The 19,228-nt window shown below is 41.1% G+C and overlaps 1 protein-coding gene across 1 annotated transcript; it reads right to left on the bottom strand.

Moving 5' to 3' along the window:
* Nucleotides 1-227: 227 nt before the first annotated feature.
* On the bottom strand, nt 228-11,019 carry LOC120991853. The gene is made up of 2 exons (XM_040420602.1): nt 9,928-11,019; nt 228-525 (listed from the first exon to the last, which is right to left on the bottom strand). Exons 1-2 carry the CDS (start codon nt 10,992-10,994, stop codon nt 471-473), a joined length of 1,122 nt encoding a protein of 373 aa, XP_040276536.1. The 5' UTR covers nt 10,995-11,019; the 3' UTR covers nt 228-470.
* Between the last annotated feature and the right edge of the window lie 8,209 nt (nt 11,020-19,228).

Raw genomic sequence — 19,228 nt, 5'->3', positions numbered from 1 at the left:
AAAGCGTCCACTGACGGGAAGCGGCCGCAGACGGATTTGTGTGTATCACGTTATACTCGCGATATGTACCCGCTGTGCAGCATATAAAAGTGCCGCGCTGCTTATTCCTAACCTGACTGTTATTTTCAGTCTTGATGGTAGTGAAGCTTTTTGAATATCATCGGCTGAACAGAAACTTCTAGAAGAAAATGGATGGCAGAAAGAACGACGGCGAAAGAAGATATCGATAACGGCGTTTATTAGGAAAAGGAATTGATGATTAATAAATGATCAGAACATTCTACAAAAACATAGAAAATCCATAGAAAAGGAAGAGTTAATGTGACGTCAACAAGATATAAGAAATCCAGAAAGTTACAAATAATCATTTATAAATCCAGTGATCAGTGAGGACGCCATGTGACGGCATATCTGCTGCCAGAGGCTAAGAGGCCGCATCCTGCTGCTGCGTCATCTTCTCTTGTTTTGCTTCATTTTCTGAAATTTTTTTTTTCATAATTTTTTCTTTTTGGTGAAACTTGTGTCCTGGTAAGAGGGAAAAAGAAACTTAATTTCAAATATAAATATTATTTATCTATCTCATATCGATCGATCCATCTCTTAAATATTAGCATTGGCGAAGCAAGTGGTAAGTAATTGGGTAGGGGTGGGGTGCGGACACATCCAGGGTGGGGGTATAGGGTAGGTTTGGGGCTCTGCTGGAGATAAGCCGTTCTCCTCCCATTTACCTTCACGCAGCATCTGTTCTGAGTGTAGGAGCTTCTGATGACATCATATGTTTTTCCTCCTATTCCGCTTTCCAAAAGTCTCATGAAAGTCCACAAAGCATATATCTCTCCATGCTTTGTTTTGTGGACATGGCTCTTGATGAGGTTCTGCAGGGTGTAGATGTGGTCAATGGTGCGGTGGTTTGACATGAAACCTGCTTGGCTTCTGCTGAGGACGTTGTGCTGGATGAGGAAGCTGAGGATCCTCTTATCCAGGATACTACTGAGGAGTTCCTCCAGGTTACTGCTGACACATGTCTATCGATAGTTGGCTAGGTTGTACCTGTCTCCGCTTTTGTGTATGGGGGTGATGAGGCCCTGGTTCCAGCTCTGGGGAGAAGTAACCAGCACTCAGCACAACATTGAAGAGCTTTACTATTGCAGCCTGGGTACCAAGTGGGCTGTATTTTATAATTTCTGAAAGGATCTCACCTGGGCCATTGGCTTTTTTACTATTTATCAATGAGATCCTCTCTGTTATCTCATAGAAACATAGAATGTGTCGGCAGATAAGAACCATTTGGCCCATCTAGTCTGCCCAATATACTAAATACTATGGATAGCCCCTGGCCCTATCTTATATGAAGGATGGCCTTATGCCTATCCCATGCATGCTTAAACTTCTTCACTGTATTTGCAGCTACCACTTCTGCAGGAAGGCTATTCCATGCATCCACTACTCTCTCAGTAAAGTAATACTTCCTGATATTACTGTTAACCCTTTGCCCCTCTAATTTAACACTATGTCCTCTTGTAGCAGTTTTTCTGCTTGTAAATCTTCTTTCCTCTTTTACCTTGTTGATTCCCTTTATGTATTTAGCAGTTTCTCTCATCTCCCCTCTGTCTCGTCTTTCTTTCAAGCTCTACATGTTAAGGTCCTTTAATCTTTCCTGGTAAGTTTTGTCTTGCAATCCATGTACCAGTTTAGTAGCTCTTCTCTGAACTCTCTCCAAAGTATCGATATCCTTCTGGAGATATGGTCTCCAGTACTGAGCACAATACTCCAAATGAGGTCTCACTACTGCACTGTAGAGCGGCATGAGCGCCCCCCTCTGTCTACTGGTAATGCCTCTCCCTATACACCCAAGCATTCTGCTAGCATCTCCTGCTGCTCTATGACATGGTCTGCCTACCTTTAAGTCTTCTGAAATAATGATCCCTAAATCCCTTTCCTCAGATACTGAGGTTAGGACTGTATCACTGATTGTATATTCTGCTCTTGGGTTTTTACGCCCCAGGTGCATTATCTTGCACTTATCAACATTAAATTTTAGTTGCCAGATTTTTGACCGTTCCTCTAGTTTTCCTAAGTCCTTTTCCATTTGGTGAATCCCTCCAGGAACATCAACCCTGTTACTAATCTTTGTGTCATCAGCAAAAAGACACACCTTACCATTGAGGCCTTCTGCAATTTCACTGATAAAGATATTAAACAATATGGGTCCCAGAACAGACCCCTGAGGTACCCCACTGGTAACAAGACCTTGGTCTGAATATACTCTATTGACTACAACCCTCTGTTGCCTGTCCCTCAGCCACTGCCTAATCCATTCAACAATATGGGAGTCCAAGCACAAAGACTGCAGTTTATTGATAAGTCTTCTATGTGGGACAGTATCAAAAGCCTTACTAAAGTCTAGATAAGCGATGTTTACTGCACCTCCGCCATCTATTATTTTAGTCACCCAATGAAAAAAATCTATAAGATTAGTTTGACATGATCTCCCTGAAGTAAACCCAGGCTGTTTTTCATCTTTCAATCCATGGGATTTTAGATGTTCCACAATCCTCTCCTTAAGTATGGTTTCCATTAGTTTCCCCACTGTTGATGTCAGGCTTACTGGCCTATAGTTGCCCGATTCCTCCCTACTACCTGTCTTGTGAATGGACACAACATTTGCTAATTTCCAATCTTCTGGGACGACTCCCGTTGCCAGTGATTGGTTAAATAAATCTGTTAATGGTTTTGCTAGTTCACCGCTGAGCTCTTTTAATAGCTTTGGGTGTATCCCATCAGGCCCCTGTGACTTATTTGTAATGATTTTAGACAGCTGACTTAGAACCACTTCCTCTGTAAAGACACCTGCATCAAAAGATGCATTAGTCTTCTTTCCTAACTGAGGTCCTTTTCCTTCATTTTCCTTTGTAAAAACTGAACAGAAGTATTCATTGAGGCAGTCAGCTAGTTCTTTATCTTCTTCCATATACCTTCCTTCTTTTGTTTTTAATTTGGTAATTCCTTGTTTTAGTTTCCTTTTTTCATTTATGTATCTGAAGAATGCCTTCTCGCCTTTTTTCACTGACTGAGATAATTTCTCTTCTGCCTGTTCTTTAGAAGCTCTTATAACTTGTTTGGCCTCTCTCTGCCTAATCTTATAAATTTGTCTGTCATCCTCGTTTATTTTTTTTTATAATTCCTAAATGCTATCTTTTTGATTTTAATGATTTTGGCCACTTCTGCTGAGTACCACAGTGGTCTCTTCCTTTTTTTGCTTTTACTGACAAGCCTAATGCAATCTTCTGTTGCCTTCAATAGTGCCTCTTTTAAGTAGTCCCATTTCTCCCGGACTCCAATTAAACTGTTCCAGTCTGATAGGGACTCGTATACCACTAATCTAATTTTAGAAACGTCAGTTTTTCTAAAATCTAAAACTTTTGTTTTTGTGTGGTGTGACTCAGTCACTGTACTTATAGTAAACCACACTGACTGGTGATCACTAGATCCCAAGCTTTCCCCTACAGTAATATCAGATACCAAATTCCCATTAATGAATACTAAATCTAAAATGGCCTCCTTCCGGGTTGACTCCTCAACTACTTGCTGTAGAGATAATCCCAGTAGGGAATTTAGAATATCTGTACTCCTGGCAGAACTAGCTATTTTGGTTTTCCAGTTTACATCAGGAAGATTGAAGTCTCCCATAATGATAACTTCCCCCTTCAATGTCATTTTAGCTATTTCCTCAACTAGTAGATCATCTAATTCTTTGACTTGGCTAGGTGGTCTATATATCACACCTACACGAGTTACCTTATGATTATCAAGCTGCAAGGTAACCCAAACTGACTCTAAATTGTTCTCGCTAACTTGTATCAAATTAGATTTTATGCTATCTTTCACATACAGGGCCACCCCTCCCCCCGTCTTGCCTTCTCTGTCTTTCCTGTATAGAGAGAACCCTGGTATTGATATATCCCAGTCATTACTCCCCTTGAACCACGTCTCAGTAACAGCCACTACATCTATATTCTCAGATGCCATTATAGCCTCAAGCTCATTGATCTTATTCCCTAGACTGCGAGCATTTGTAGACAAGACTTTGAGCTTTTCATTTCTTAACCTTTGTGCTACTGGCATCTTCTAGCATTGTTCCGGGGCCAGTCGGACTGCTGGATTATCACTCTTTTGACCCCCTTTCCTAGTTTAAATGCTTCTTAGCAAATACTTGGAACTGTTCACCGAGGACATTCGTTCCCTTGAGAGAAAGATGCAAACCATCTTTCTTGTACAGTTCTTTTCCATTCCAACAAGAGCTAACATGAGACACAAAGCCAAACCCTTGGTTCAGACACCATTCACCAAGCCATACATTGAATTCCTTAATGCGCATCTTCCTGTCATGCTGAAGGTTATGCACAGGCAAAACTGCAGGGAATGAAACAGTTGATGCAACCTCCCGTATATCCTTTCCAAGTGTCTGAAAAGCTTCTTTCACCTTTGAAACCTCATTGCAAGCCAGATCGTTTGTCCCAAGATGGAGAATAACATCCACCTCCCTTTCCTGCTTTGCTTGCCTAACAATATTAAGGATCCGTCGTCTATCCCTGCTAGCGGTAGCACCAGGGAGACATCTCACAACACCATTCTCCTCAAACTTCACACCTCTTATGATGGAATCGCCCACCAACAGCTGCTTACTATCAGTCCTCACCTTCTCCTTTTTGTCTTTGGCTGCAGTCTTACATACTTTAGGCATGGGAGATGATTGTTCCTCACCCACTGTGCTTGAGCCATCCGCCATGTTGCTCTTGCACTCTGAAAGTGCTGCAAATGAATTATGGAGAGCCACCAGTATATAGTAATCTAACGAGGTTAACTGCCTTAAGGTGTTTCAGAGCATAACAACAAACTGGCCTGGAAGGAAGGGAACGGCTGCTCCCTCTACCAACCTTAACAACCGTTCCGCATAATCCAGGCCCCACGTATTTCCAAAAAGAATCCTGTATAAACAACTAAGTTTGTTCAGGCCACAGAACTCCCTGGATTACACTTACTTCACCCAGGTGAGAAATCTGGGTGAAATATACCTTCCTTCCACCAGTATTCCACCTGCATGACCACACTATCTATTATCTATCTACTATCTATTATCTATCTATTATCTATTATCTATTATCTATTATCTATCTATCTTTTATCTATCTATCTATTATCTATTATCTATCTATTATCTATCTATCTATTATCTATCTATTATCTATCTATTATCTATCTATCTATCTATCTATCTATTATCTATCTATTATCTATCTATTATCTATCTATTATCTATTATCTATCTATCTATCTATCTATCTATCTATCTATCAATCTATCTATCAATCTATCTATTATCTATAATCTATCTATCTATCTATCTATCTATCTATCTATTATCTATCTATCTATTATCTATTTATTATCTATTATCTATCTATCTCATATCTATTATCTATTATCTATTATCTATCTATCTATATATCTATTATCTATCTATTATCTATTATCTATTATCTATCTATCTATTATCTATCTATTATCTATCTATCTATCTATCTATCTATCTATTATCTATCTATCTATTATCTATCTATTATCTATGTATTATCTATCTATCTATTAATCTATTATCTATCTATTATCTATTATATATTATCTATCTATCTATTATCTATCTATTATCTATCTATCTATCTATCTATCTATCTATCTATCTATTATCTATCTATTATCTATCTATTATCTATCTATTATCTATCTATTATCTATCTACACTGCGTGCAGAATTATTAGGCAAATGAGTATTTTGACCACATCATCCTCTTTATGCATGTTGTCTTACTCCAAGCTGTATAGGCTGAAAGCCTACTACCAATTAAGCATATTAGGTGATGTGCATCTCTGTAATGAGAAGGGGTGTGGTCTAATGACATCAACACCCTATATCAGGTGTGCATAATTATTAGGCAACTTCCTTTCCTTTGGCAAAATGGGTGAAAAGAAGGACTTGACAGGCTCAGAAAAGTCAAAAATAGTGAGATATCTTGCAAAGGGATGCAGCACTCTTAAAATTGCAAAGCTTCTGAAGCGTGATCATCGAACAATCAAGCGTTTCATTCTAAATAGTCAACAGGGTCGCAAGAAGCGTGTGGAAAAACCAAGGCGCAAAATAACTGCCCATGAACTGAGAAAAGTCAAGCGTGCAGCTGCCAAGATGCCACTTGCCACCAGTTTGGCCATATTTCAGAGCTGCAACATCACTGGAGTGCCCAAAAGCACAAGGTGTGCAATACTCAGAGACATGGCCAAGGTAAGAAAGGCTGAAAGACGACCACCACTGAACAAGACACACAAGCTGAAACGTCAAGACTGGGCCAAGAAATATCTCAAGACTGATTTTTCTAAGGTTTTATGGACTGATGAAATGAGAGTGAGTCTTGATGGGCCAGATGGATGGGCCCGTGGCTGGATTGGTAAAGGGCAGAGCGCTCCAGTCCGACTCAGACGCCAGCAAGGTGGAGGTGGAGTACTGGTTTGGGCTGGTATCATCAAAGATGAGCTTGTGGGGCCTTTTCGGGTTGAGGATGGAGTCAAGCTCAACTCCCAGTCCTACTGCCAGTTTCTGGAAGACACCTTCTTCAAGCAGTGGTACAGGAAGAAGTCTGCATCCTTCAAGAAAAACATGATTTTCATGCAGGACAATGCTCCATCACACGCGTCCAAGTACTCCACAGCGTGGCTGGCAAGAAAGGGTATAAAAGAAGAAAATCTAATGACATGGCCTCCTTGTTCACCTGATCTGAACCCCATTGAGAACCTGTGGTCCATCATCAAATGTGAGATTTACAAGGAGGGAAAACAGTACACCTCTCTGAACAGTGTCTGGGAGGCTGTGGTTGCTGCTGCACGCAATGTTGATGGTGAACAGATCAAAACACTGACAGAATCCATGGATGGCAGGCTTTTGAGTGTCCTTGCAAAGAAAGGTGGCTATATTGGTCACTGATTTGTTTTTGTTTCGTTTTTGAATGTCAGAAATGTATATTTGTGAATGTTGAGATGTTATATTGGTTTCACTGGTAAAAATAAATAATTGAAATGGGTATATATTTGTTTTTTGTTAAGTTGCCTAATAATTATGCACAGTAATAGTCACCTGCACACACAGATATCCCCCTAAAATAGCTAAAACTAAAAACAAACTAAAAACTACTTCCAAAAATATTCAGCTTTGATATTAATGAGTTTTTTGGGTTCATTGAGAACATGGTTGTTGTTCAATAATAAAATTAATCCTCAAAAATACAACTTGCCTAATAATTCTGCACTCCCTGTATTATCTATCTATCTATCTCATATCTATCTATCTATTATCTATCTCATATCTATCTATCTATCTCATATCTATTATCTATCTATTATCTATCTATTATCTATCTATTATCTATCTATCTATCTATCTATCTATTATCTATCTATCTATTATCTATTATCTATCTATCTATTATCTGTCTATTATCTATCTATTATCTATCTATCTATCTATTATCTATCTATTATCTATCTATTATCTATCTATTATCTATCTATTATCTATCTATCATCTATCTATTATCTATCTATTATCTATTATCTATCTATCTATCTATCTATCTATCATCTATCTATTATCTACCTATCTATCATCTATCTATTATCTATCTATCTATTATCTATTATCTATCTATCATCTATCTATTATCTATCTATTATCTATCTATTATCTATCTATTATCTATCTATCTATCATCTATCTATTATCTATCTATTATCTATCTATCTATCTATTATCTATTATCTATTATCTATCTATCTATTATCTATCTATCTATTATCTATCTATCTATCTATCTATCTCATATCTATTATCTATATATTATCTATCTATCATCTATCTATCTCATATCTATTATCTATCTATCTATCTATCTATCTATCTATTATCTATCTATTATCTATCTATCTATTATCTATCTATCTATCTATCTATCATCTATCTATCTCATATCTATTATCTATCTATTATCTATCTATCTATCATCTATCTATTATCTATCTATTATCTATCTATCATCTATCTATCTCATATCTATTATCTATCTATTATCTATCTATCTATCATCTATCTATCTATCTCATATCTCATATATCTATCTGTCTCTCTCCTGTGGTGAACATTACTGTTGGAGTATCTATCAGTATGGAGTATACGTGGTATCCAGCCGATGTTCGTCCATCACTATTAATAATTCCCCCATAGTGCTCATACTAGTAATTATGTTCCCCATGGTCCCTCAGTACTAATACTTCTCCTTATTGTGTCACTAGAAAAATGCAGCCTGTATGTGCCAGTACAAAAATACCCCCATACAATGTGCGCCAGTACAAATAATACCACCATACAATGTGCGCCAGTACAAATAATACCACCTTACCTTTCAGATCAGACCCCCATATCACACCACAAATTAGACCCCCATATCAGCTCTTCAGCTCAAATCCCCATATCAGACCTCATATTAGACCCCATCTCAGATCTTCAGCTCAAATCCCCATATCAGATCCTCAGATCAGATCCCATATCAGATCCCATATCAGATCCTCAGATCAGATCCCATATCAGATCCTCAGATCAGATCCCATATCAGATCCTCAGATCAGATCCCATATCAGATCCTCAGATCAGATCCCATATCAGATCCTCAGATCAGATCCTGAGATGAGACCCCCATATCAAACCTTAAATGAGACCCCCATATTAGACCTTCATGTTAGACCCCAATATCAGGAGTTCAGATCAGACCCCCTTTAGACCTTCATGTCAGACCCCTGCATCAAACCTCGGATCCGGCAACCATGTAAGAACCCTCACCACCATATGAGACCTCCGATGAAACCCCTATTAGACCTCCATGTCAGACTACCCAATTTTAGACCTCAGATCAGACCCCCATTAGACCTCCATGTCAGACCCCCCTATATTAGACCTCAGATCAGACCCCCTATAGTCACCTGACTGCGTGCAGATTCAGGTCATAGTGCGCACACTACGTCCTTATGCTGTATGCAGTAAGGACTCTGCAGTGCGGCCAGGAGAAGACCAGGGAGGTAACTTTTTTTACAAGTTTTCATGGAAATTGTAAACTTTTCTTAGCTTTGGAATATAAATGGTAGTTTTACAGACACAGAACTGAATTCTTTGTCATTAAATGATTCTAAATAAACGTATGAAGCTCCATGATCAGCTCACCTCATTATACATGGACAACCATGTCTACAAAAACAGCAAAGTGTGAATGAAGTCCAGCCCAATCTTCATAAAATCATTGTCTTTATTTCAATCCTCTGAAAAACATCATCCAGAAAATACTGATGGATTATAGCAAACCTGAGGTCATTATTAAGGACTGGTTGTGCCTGAAATGAGTCAACCGGGAGTTTCTCCGGCTTCACATTTGTCTGCTATAGTCCATCAATATTGTGTGGATGATGTTTTTAATGGATTAACATAAAGGCAACAGTTTTATGAAGAAGATTGTGCAGGGCTTCATTCACAATTAACCAATTCTACTAACAGAAATGCCACAAAAGTAAAATCACCTCATGAAAAGGTAATGAGATGCTGGCTTATTTAATATCCAAGTCATGTCTCAAGGCTTATTTTAAGAGCTGAACATTGACTTATAGGATAGCTGCCTTACATCTGGTGGCATTAGAGGCAGAGCTTGTTAAGAGCTCATTTGCATCTTTTCCCTCCCAAAATACTATTCTTTACCCTAAAATGTTTGTGATATCACTGTATTTGGAGCTGGTAGCTTCTAATATGTTTGGAGTCTAGAACATATTATTATCAGATGTTACCTGTAATCCCGAGATGACTTAAAAGTCTTCTTAAATCTTTGGATCAATTCTTTTGCTTGGTTTCTCTGAATCGGATCATTATTTAAAAAGGGCTGCAGTGGATGACAAGGGGTCAGATTACTCAGAAGATCCTGGACTGGGGTCTTGAGTTCTCCATCATTGGGGAGGTGGAAACACAACACCAGATGGTTCCACACACACCTTGGCCCAAAAGTACGTGCTTTACGCCAAGTTCTAGGTCTAGATGTGGATCTGCGTGGTTTCTGTAGGTCAGAGCATCTAGCTGTGCAAGAATTCCCAAATATCTTTAAACCTAATGAATTGGAGGTGGATTCTGGTCTCCAGTACAAGGTCTCATCTATCCAAGAGACAACGTCTTGACTATTTGGCTTGTTGGACACCATTGGGAGGTCAATAAAGTCTCTGGTGTCAGGACTGTGCACTAGGATGTAATGGGCAATCTCCTGCTTGTAGACATCAGTGCCCAAAATCCTGAGCTGGATTTCTCTACCCTTACAGTGCTGTGTCTTGTATCTAGATAACAGATCAGGCAGTGGGAAAGAGAATTTAAAGTTCCCATAACGAGAAGCCAATTTATCAAATGCTGGAGAGTTAGCAAATTGTTCCATCATCTCTTCATGGAAAGTCTCAATGTCTTCTGCTTTCACCACCCTCCTCATTTTCTTATAAACCTGAAGACGGCCCGTTTCAATGTTATCCAAGGAGACCTCTGCACTCCAGAAGGAAAGGGCATTAAATTCGGGTCTTTCATGTTTCCTTCCCTTGAAGGACTGTGAGTCCAGAATTTTCTTAGCACCTTCCTGGGAGGTGACATGCTGAAGAGTACAGACAGGAAATTCTAGAGGAACATGAAGAAACATATCGAATATGACGCTCTCAATATTGCTCTTCATAGATTGCCCTGCAGCTTTTAACTTCTTCTTTTTAGCTGATAAATGTAAATAGATGTCATCAATGGAGAGGAGCTTTCCTCTTCTATAGTAGCCTCTGGATGTCTTAGAAGTTTTGATTTCCTTTAGACTGTACTCCTGAAAACATGAAGCCATCACTACTGCTGGTGCTGCTGCCCCCTCTATCTCACACTCTCTGTCCCTTTCTCTAAGAGCACAGATCAAGTAATGAAACTTTTAAGCAAACAGGAAATCACAAAAGCCAAAAGGATGCGTCAAAGAAGAAAGCCAGACAACAACTTTCATAAGACATACAGTACAGACCAAAGTTTGGACACACCTTCTCATTCAAAGAGTTTTCTTTATTTTCATGACTATGAAAATTGTAGATTCACACTGAAGGCATCAAAACTATGAATTAACACATGTGGAATTATATACATAACAAACAAGTGTGAAACAACTGAAAATATGTCATGTTCTAGGTTCTTCAAAGTAGCCACCTTTTGCTTTGATTACTGCTTTGCACACTCTTGGCATTCTCTTGATGAGCTTCAAGAGGTAGTCCCCTGAAATGATTTTCACTTCACAGGTGTGCCCTGTCAGGTTTAATAAGTGGGATTTCTTGCCTTATAAATGGGGTTGGGACCATCAGTTGCGTTGAGGAGAAGTCAGGTGGATACACAGCTGATAGTCCTACTGAATAGACTGTTAGAATTTGTATTATGGCAAGAAAAAAGCAGCTAAGTAAAGAAAAATGAGTGGCCATCATTACTTTAAGAAATGAAGGTCAGTCAGTCAGCCGAAAACTCGGGAAAACTTTGAAAGTAAGGGCTATTTGACCATGAAGAAGAGTGATGGGGTGCTGCGCCAGATGACCTGGCCTCCACAGTCACCGGACCTGAACCCAATCGAGATGGTTTGGGGTGAGCTGGACCACAGAGTGAAGGCAAAAGGGCCAACAAGTGCTAAGCATCTCTGGGAACTCCTTCAAGACTGTTGGAAGACCATTTCAGGGGACTACCTCTTGAAGCTCATCAAGAGAATGCCAAGAGTGTGTAAAGCAGTAATCAAAGCAAAAGGTGGCTACTTTGAAGAACCTAGAATATGACATCTTTTCGGTTGTTTCACACTTGTTTGTTATGTATATAATTCCACATGTGTTAATTCATAGTTTTGATGCCTTCATAGTCATGAAAATAAAGATAACTCTTTGAATGAGAAGGTGTGTCCAAACTTTTGGTCTGTACTGTACATGTAGCCTTGGAGAATGACGTCAAAGGTAGGAAAGAGAGGACTCATCGAGAGCAAAGGGTGATGAGGTAGACAGGTGTTTTAAAAGAAAAAAACATTGACTGATACCAAAAAGTGTCTAAAATAATTAATGAATGTGGTAAGAAATCATTTTCATATTTGGCTCAGCTTCACTTGAATTTAAAGGGCCATATACCTCTACATGTGGGCTATGAAATCAGGTTACTTCTAATTTTCAGTTCAGACATTAGATAACCACGGACTGGACATATAATATACCACTGACCACTAGAGGAGGGACAGTACACCGCTAGATAACCATGGACTAAACATATAATATACCACTGACCACTAGAGGATGGACAGTACACCGCTAGATAACCATGGACTGGACATATAATATACCACTGACCACTAGAGGATGGACAGTACACCGCTAGATAACCATGGACTGGACATATAATATACCACTGACTACTAGAGGATGGACAGTACACCACTAGATAACCATGGACTGGACATATAATATACCACTGACCACTAGAGGAGGGACAGTACACCGCTAGATAACCATGGACTAAACATATAATATACCACTGACCACTAGAGGATGGACAGTACACCACTAGATAACCATGGACTGGACATATAATATACCACTGACCACTAGAGGATGGACAGTACACCGCTAGATAACCATAGACTGGACACATAATATACCACTGACCACTAGAGGACGGACAGTACACCACTAGATAACCATGGACTGGACATATAATATACCACTGACCACTAGAGGATGGACAGTACACCGCTAGATAACCATGGACTGGACATATAATATACCACTGACTACTAGAGGATGGACAGTACACCACTAGATAACCATGGACTGGACATATAATATACCACTGACCACTAGAGGATGGACAGTACACCGCTAGATAACCATGGACTGGACATAGAATATACCACTGACCACTAGAGGATGGACAGTACACCGCTAGATAACCATGGACTGGACATATAATATACCACTGACCACTAGAGGATGGACAGTGCACCGCTAGATAACCATGGACTGGACATATAATATACCACTGACCACTAGAGCATGGACAGTACACTGCTAGATAACCATGGACTGGACATATAATATACCACTGACCACTAGAGGATGGACAGTACACCGCTAGATAACCATGGACTGGACATATAATATACCACTGACCACTAGAGGATGGACAGTACACCGCTAGATAACCATGGACTGGACATATAATATACCACTGACCACTAGAGGATGGACAGTACACCGCTAGATAACCATGGACTGGACATATAATATACCACTGACCACTAGAGGATGGACAGTACACTGCTAGATAACCATGGACTGGACATATAATATACCACTGACCACTAAAGGATGGACAGTACACCGCTAGATAACCATGGACTGGACATGTAATATACCACTGACCACTAGAGGATGGACAGTACACCGCTAGATAACCATGGACTGGACATATAATATACCACTGACCACTAGAGGATGGACAGTACACCGCTAGATAACCATGGACTGGACATATAATATACCACTGACCACTAGAGGATGGACAGTACACCGCTAGATAACCATGGACTGGACATATAATATACCACTGACCACTAGAGGATGGACAGTACACCGCTAGATAACCATGGACTGGACATGTAATATACCACTGACCACTAGAGGATGGACAGTACACAGCTAGATAACCATGGACTGGACATATAATATACCACTGACCACTAGAGCATGGACAGTACACCGCTAGATAACCATGGACTGGACATATAATATACCACTGACCACTAGAGGATGGACAGTACACCGCTAGATAACCATGGACTGGACATATAATATACCACTGACCACTAGAGGATGGACAGTACACCGCTAGATAACCATGGACTGGACATATAATATACCACTGACCACTAGAGGATGGACAGTACACCGCTAGATAACTATGGACTGGACATATAATATACCACTGATCACTAGAGGATGGACAGAACACCGCTAGATAACCATGGACTGGACATATAATATACCACTGACCACTAGAGGATGGACAGTACACCGCTAGATAACCATGGACTGGACATATAATATACCACTGACCACTAGAGGATGGACAGTACACCGCTAGATAACTATGGACTGGACATATAATATACCACTGATCACTAGAGGATGGACAGAACACCGCTAGATAACCATGGACTGGACATATAATATACCACTGACCACTAGAGGATGGACAGTACACCGCTAGATAACCATGGACTAGACACATAATATACCACTGACCACTAGAGCATGGACAGTACACCGCTAGATAACCATGGACTAAACATATAATATACCACTGACCACTAGAGGATGGACAGTACACCGCTAGATAACCATGGACTGGACATATAATATACCACTGACCACTAGAGGATGGACAGTACACCGCTAGATAACCATGGATTGTACATATAATATACCACTGATCACTAGAGCATGGACAGTACACCGCTAGATAACCATGGACTAAACATATAATATACCACTGACCTCTAGAGGATGGACAGTACACCGCTAGATAACCATGGACTGGACATATAATATACCACTGACCACTAGAGGATGGACAGTACACCGCTAGATAACCATGGACTGGACATATAATATACCACTGACCACTAGAGGAAGGACAGTACACCGCTAGATAACCATGGACTGGACATATAATATACCACTGACCACTAGAGGATGGACAGTACACCGCTAGATAACCATGGACTGGACACATAATATACCACTGACCACTAGAGGATGGACAGTACACCGCTAGATAACCATGGATTGTACATATAATATACCACTGATCACTAGAGCATGGACAGTACACCGCTAGATAACCATGGACTGGACATATAATATACCACTGACCTCTAGAGGATGGACAGTACACCGCTAGATAACCATGGACTGGACACATAATATACCACTGACCACTAGAGGATGGACAGTACACCGCTAGATAACCATGGACTGGACATATAATATACCACTGACCACTAGAGGATGCACAGTACACCGCTAGATAACCATGGACTAAACATATAATATACCACTGACCACTAGAGCACACATGGTAGTAATAGTGCTCCTACAGTGCCCCCAGCATGTCCCCACTGTGCCCCAGAAGTAATAATGCTCCCATAGTGCCCATACTAGTAATTATTTTCCCCATAGACCCCCCAGTAGTAATAAAGCCCATCATAATGTCCCCCAGTAGTAATAATTCCCATTATAATGTAACAGTTCAAAAAATACCTTCTTTTAATGCCCCCAGTTAAGCTAATGTCCCCATAGTGCCCCCATGAAAAACTAAATAATGCCCTCAGTAAATGCCCCAAAGTTCTCCTCTCCCCTCCTATTCCTAGTGTCCCCCATAATGTACCAGTATAAAATGCCCCATATATAGTGCCCCAGTAGATGCCCTCAGTGTCCCCCATAATTTGCAAGTATAAAATACCCCTTCTTAGTGCCCCCCATAGATGAGCCCATAGTACTCCTCTCTCCCCTTCCCCATAGTACCCACCATAATGTGCCCCAGTATAAAATACCCCTATACAGAGCCCCCATATAAAATACCCCTTCTTTGTGGCCTCAGTAGAGGCCCCCATAGTGCCCCCAATGATGTGCCAGTAAAAAGTGCCACCAATAATGTGCCAGTAAGATGTGCCCCCATAGATGCCCCCCAATATTGTGCCAGTGACAAGTGCCCCTATAGATGCCCCCCAATCATGTGCCAGTAACAAGTAACCCCATAGATGCCCACCAAAAATGTGCCTGTAACAAGTACCCCATAGATGCTCCCAATCATGTGCCAGTAACAAGTACCCTCATAGATGCCCCCAATCATGTGCCAATAACAAGTGCTTCTATAGATGCACCCAATCATGTGCCAGTAATAAGTTCCCCCATAGGTGCCCCCAATCATGTGCCAGTAACAAGTACCACCATAAATGCCCCCCAATCATGTGCCAGTAACAAGTGCCCCCATAGATGCCCCCCAATCATGTGCCAGTAACAATTGCCCCCATAGATGCCCCCCAATCATGTGCCAGTAACAGGTGCCCCCATAGATGCCCCCCAATCATGTGCCAGTAACAGGTGCCCCCATAGATGCCCCCCAATCATGTGCCAGTAACAAGTACCCCCATAGATGCCGCCCAATCATGTGCCAGTAACAGGTGCCCCCTTAGATGCCCCCCAATCATGTGCCAGTAGTAGTACCATATAAACACTTATACTTGCCTCCATGAGGCTGGCAGCGATGCGATGCAGGCCTCTTCCGGCCTGTGTCCCGCGCTGTACGGCTCAGGCAGCGCGATGACGTCACGGCCTAGTGCCTGCAGCCTATCAGAGGAAGGGGAAGGGACACACCTCTCCCTCCCCTGCCCCCCCGCAGCACATCTATCTGTATCGCTGTCTTGAGGATGTTGATACAGATGACTATGGAGATGAGCTATTCCACAATGGAAGCGCTCATCTCCCTGTGCCCTGCCGCCGCCCCCAACGTCACTAGTGGCCAGCGGGGCTCAAGAGGCAGCTCCCCTGTGCCCCCCAGGAGCAACTGGGCCTGGGGCAGCTGCCCCTTTTGCCCTCTTCGTTAAAGACGTCCTGGACTTGAGTGAAGTGTAATGACGGCTTCATCAGTATGTGTAATTGTATACAATGCGGCACCAAATGACCAACACTTCCACGTTATGTTAGCAGGTCTACAGGTTCGAGTTATACAGATATCATGTTTTATAGGAACATACATTAATATAAAAAAAATGATGAAATTACTGGAAGCAATGATGAAATCCTCTAATTATTCAATAAATTAGGGCCAGTGTTTTAGTAAATATCTCTCCGTTGTATCTACATAACATGGATAACATATAATTCCTACTTTTGGTTGGAGTTTTTGGCTTCTTCCAACATATCGTTGTTTTAACTTGTAGACTTCTGTTTTTGCTTCAATTTTTGTCAATTTTGATTCACTCATAAATGGTTCAAGAGCTTCACAGGCAGATAGTTTATTGATGAGTTTGTCTCAATTGATTTTGAATACATCTCCCTGAGGAATATGAAAAACAATCCCCAGGTGGTTCCACGGACATGGAACTGTATGGCAGCAGTGGCCTGAGAGCTTGTACTGGTCACAAAGTTTTGGTTGGTTGCAGGCTGTAATGTGACCATCCTTAGTTAACACTTTCAGAGCATTAGAAGTGGATTGAGGTCTCCAGTGCAACTTTTTACCCAGTAAGAAGACACACGGAAGTGGCTTACATTTGGTTTGGAGCCTGGAAACCCTTGGGTGGTATTTAAATCGGGTGTTATCAGAACTATGCATGACCACAAAATGAGCGATCTCCTGCTTGTAGATGTCTGTACCCAGAATGCTGAGCTGTGGCTCCTCGCCCTTGCAAAACTGCAATCAGTATAGAGACAGAAGGTCAAAGAAGGGTAGAGAGAAGTGGAAGTTCCCATAGGCCAATTTATTAAACGCCGGAGAATTAGTGATTTGTTGCCTTATTTCTCGTTTGTATTTTTCCACTTCATGTTGTAGAACGTGTGTTAGGACATGAGTGTAAGCTTCTTTTGGAGCCCTCGTTCTTTGAGCAGAAGAAACATTCGCAGCCCAGAAAGATTTATAAATTCTTTTCTTGATCTGTCGTGTTCTCGTCCTTTAAAGGATTGTGATTCCAGAATCTTCACCAGGGTGGTGCAGAGCTGAAGACCAGTGATGGAGAACTCTACTGGAAGATGAAGGAAGATATCAGAGCGGGTTCGCTCAATGTTGGATTTGATATATGCTCCAGCAGTATTAATCCTTTCCTTCGGTTGGCTGTGATAGACCTCTTTTACTGATAAGAATTCCTTTTCCCTGAAATAGCCAAATGAGGATCTCAAGCCTCTAATTTCCACCAGTTCTGTATTCCGAGAAGAAGACATTCTCTGATCAGGCGAATTGTCTACTGATCTGGATCTGGACCAGAGACATATCAGGAAGCTGTGCTTATAATCTCCCATAAAGACGTCAAGTAAACCCTGGCTGCATTTCCAGAGGGCAACTCCTCACCCTCCTGTGACCACACATCTCTTTTGGATTAGTTATCATGTTATTTTTGTGAATTTTTCTTCTTCTTCTTCTTCTCTCTTTCCTTGGGTTGGATAATACTCTGGCGTTTGGGTAAAGTTACAATGGGACCAGAGAAACATTACAACATATTACGGTATTACAGCCTCCAGCAATACTCAGGTAGAGAGGAGTGGGTCACTAAGAAAGGTCCTTATACCCCTATCCCAGCATAGTAATACGATCACAGGACACTGAGCACCCAATATAGAGGTACGTGGTGATGTATTGCTGGGAATATCAATTTTGTTCGGGCCTGCAGCTCTTCATTTACATCCAGAAGAGCCATTACCACCACCACTCCCAACATCACTCCAATCACAGCTGGTCAGGATACCATTAATTCAGGAATGCAAATGAGCTTTTAACAAGCTCTGCCTCTGATACCACCAGATGTAAGACATCTATCCTATAAGTCAATGTTCAACCCTTTAGGCCTTGATACATGACTCGGATATTAAATAATCCAGCATCTCATCTGCAGACAGCTGTTCAGGGATGATTGCCCCTCATCAGTACAGAGCACTGGCTTAACTGGGTGAGATGCCAAGTCAGGAATCGGATTTGGTGGATACTATTTCTCCTTCAGGATAGAGTGCCTTAGTCAGCGTGAGGAGACTTACAGGCCACAGGCATGTTCCTCTGGAATTCTGGGAAGAAAGGGATGGAAATCAGCTCTTAACAAGTTCTGCCTCTGATGTCACCAGATGTAAGGAAGCTTTCAAGTCAAGAGGAGCATGTATGGCCTATTAGTGTTCTCACGCGGACTAAGGCGCTTTTTTCCCAAGGAGAGATATTACCCCCCTAATCCTGAGTTAGGCCTCTCACTCAGTTAAGCCAGTATTCTCTGCTCTACACAAATGAGGGGCAATCACCCTGAAACAGCTGTCTGCA

This window comes from Bufo bufo, chromosome 2 (assembly GCF_905171765.1).
Source record: "Bufo bufo chromosome 2, aBufBuf1.1, whole genome shotgun sequence".
Taxonomy (NCBI): Eukaryota; Metazoa; Chordata; class Amphibia; order Anura; family Bufonidae; genus Bufo; species Bufo bufo.
The sequence above is the reverse complement of the archived record's forward strand: the minus strand, read 5'-3'. Positions and strand labels throughout refer to the sequence as shown.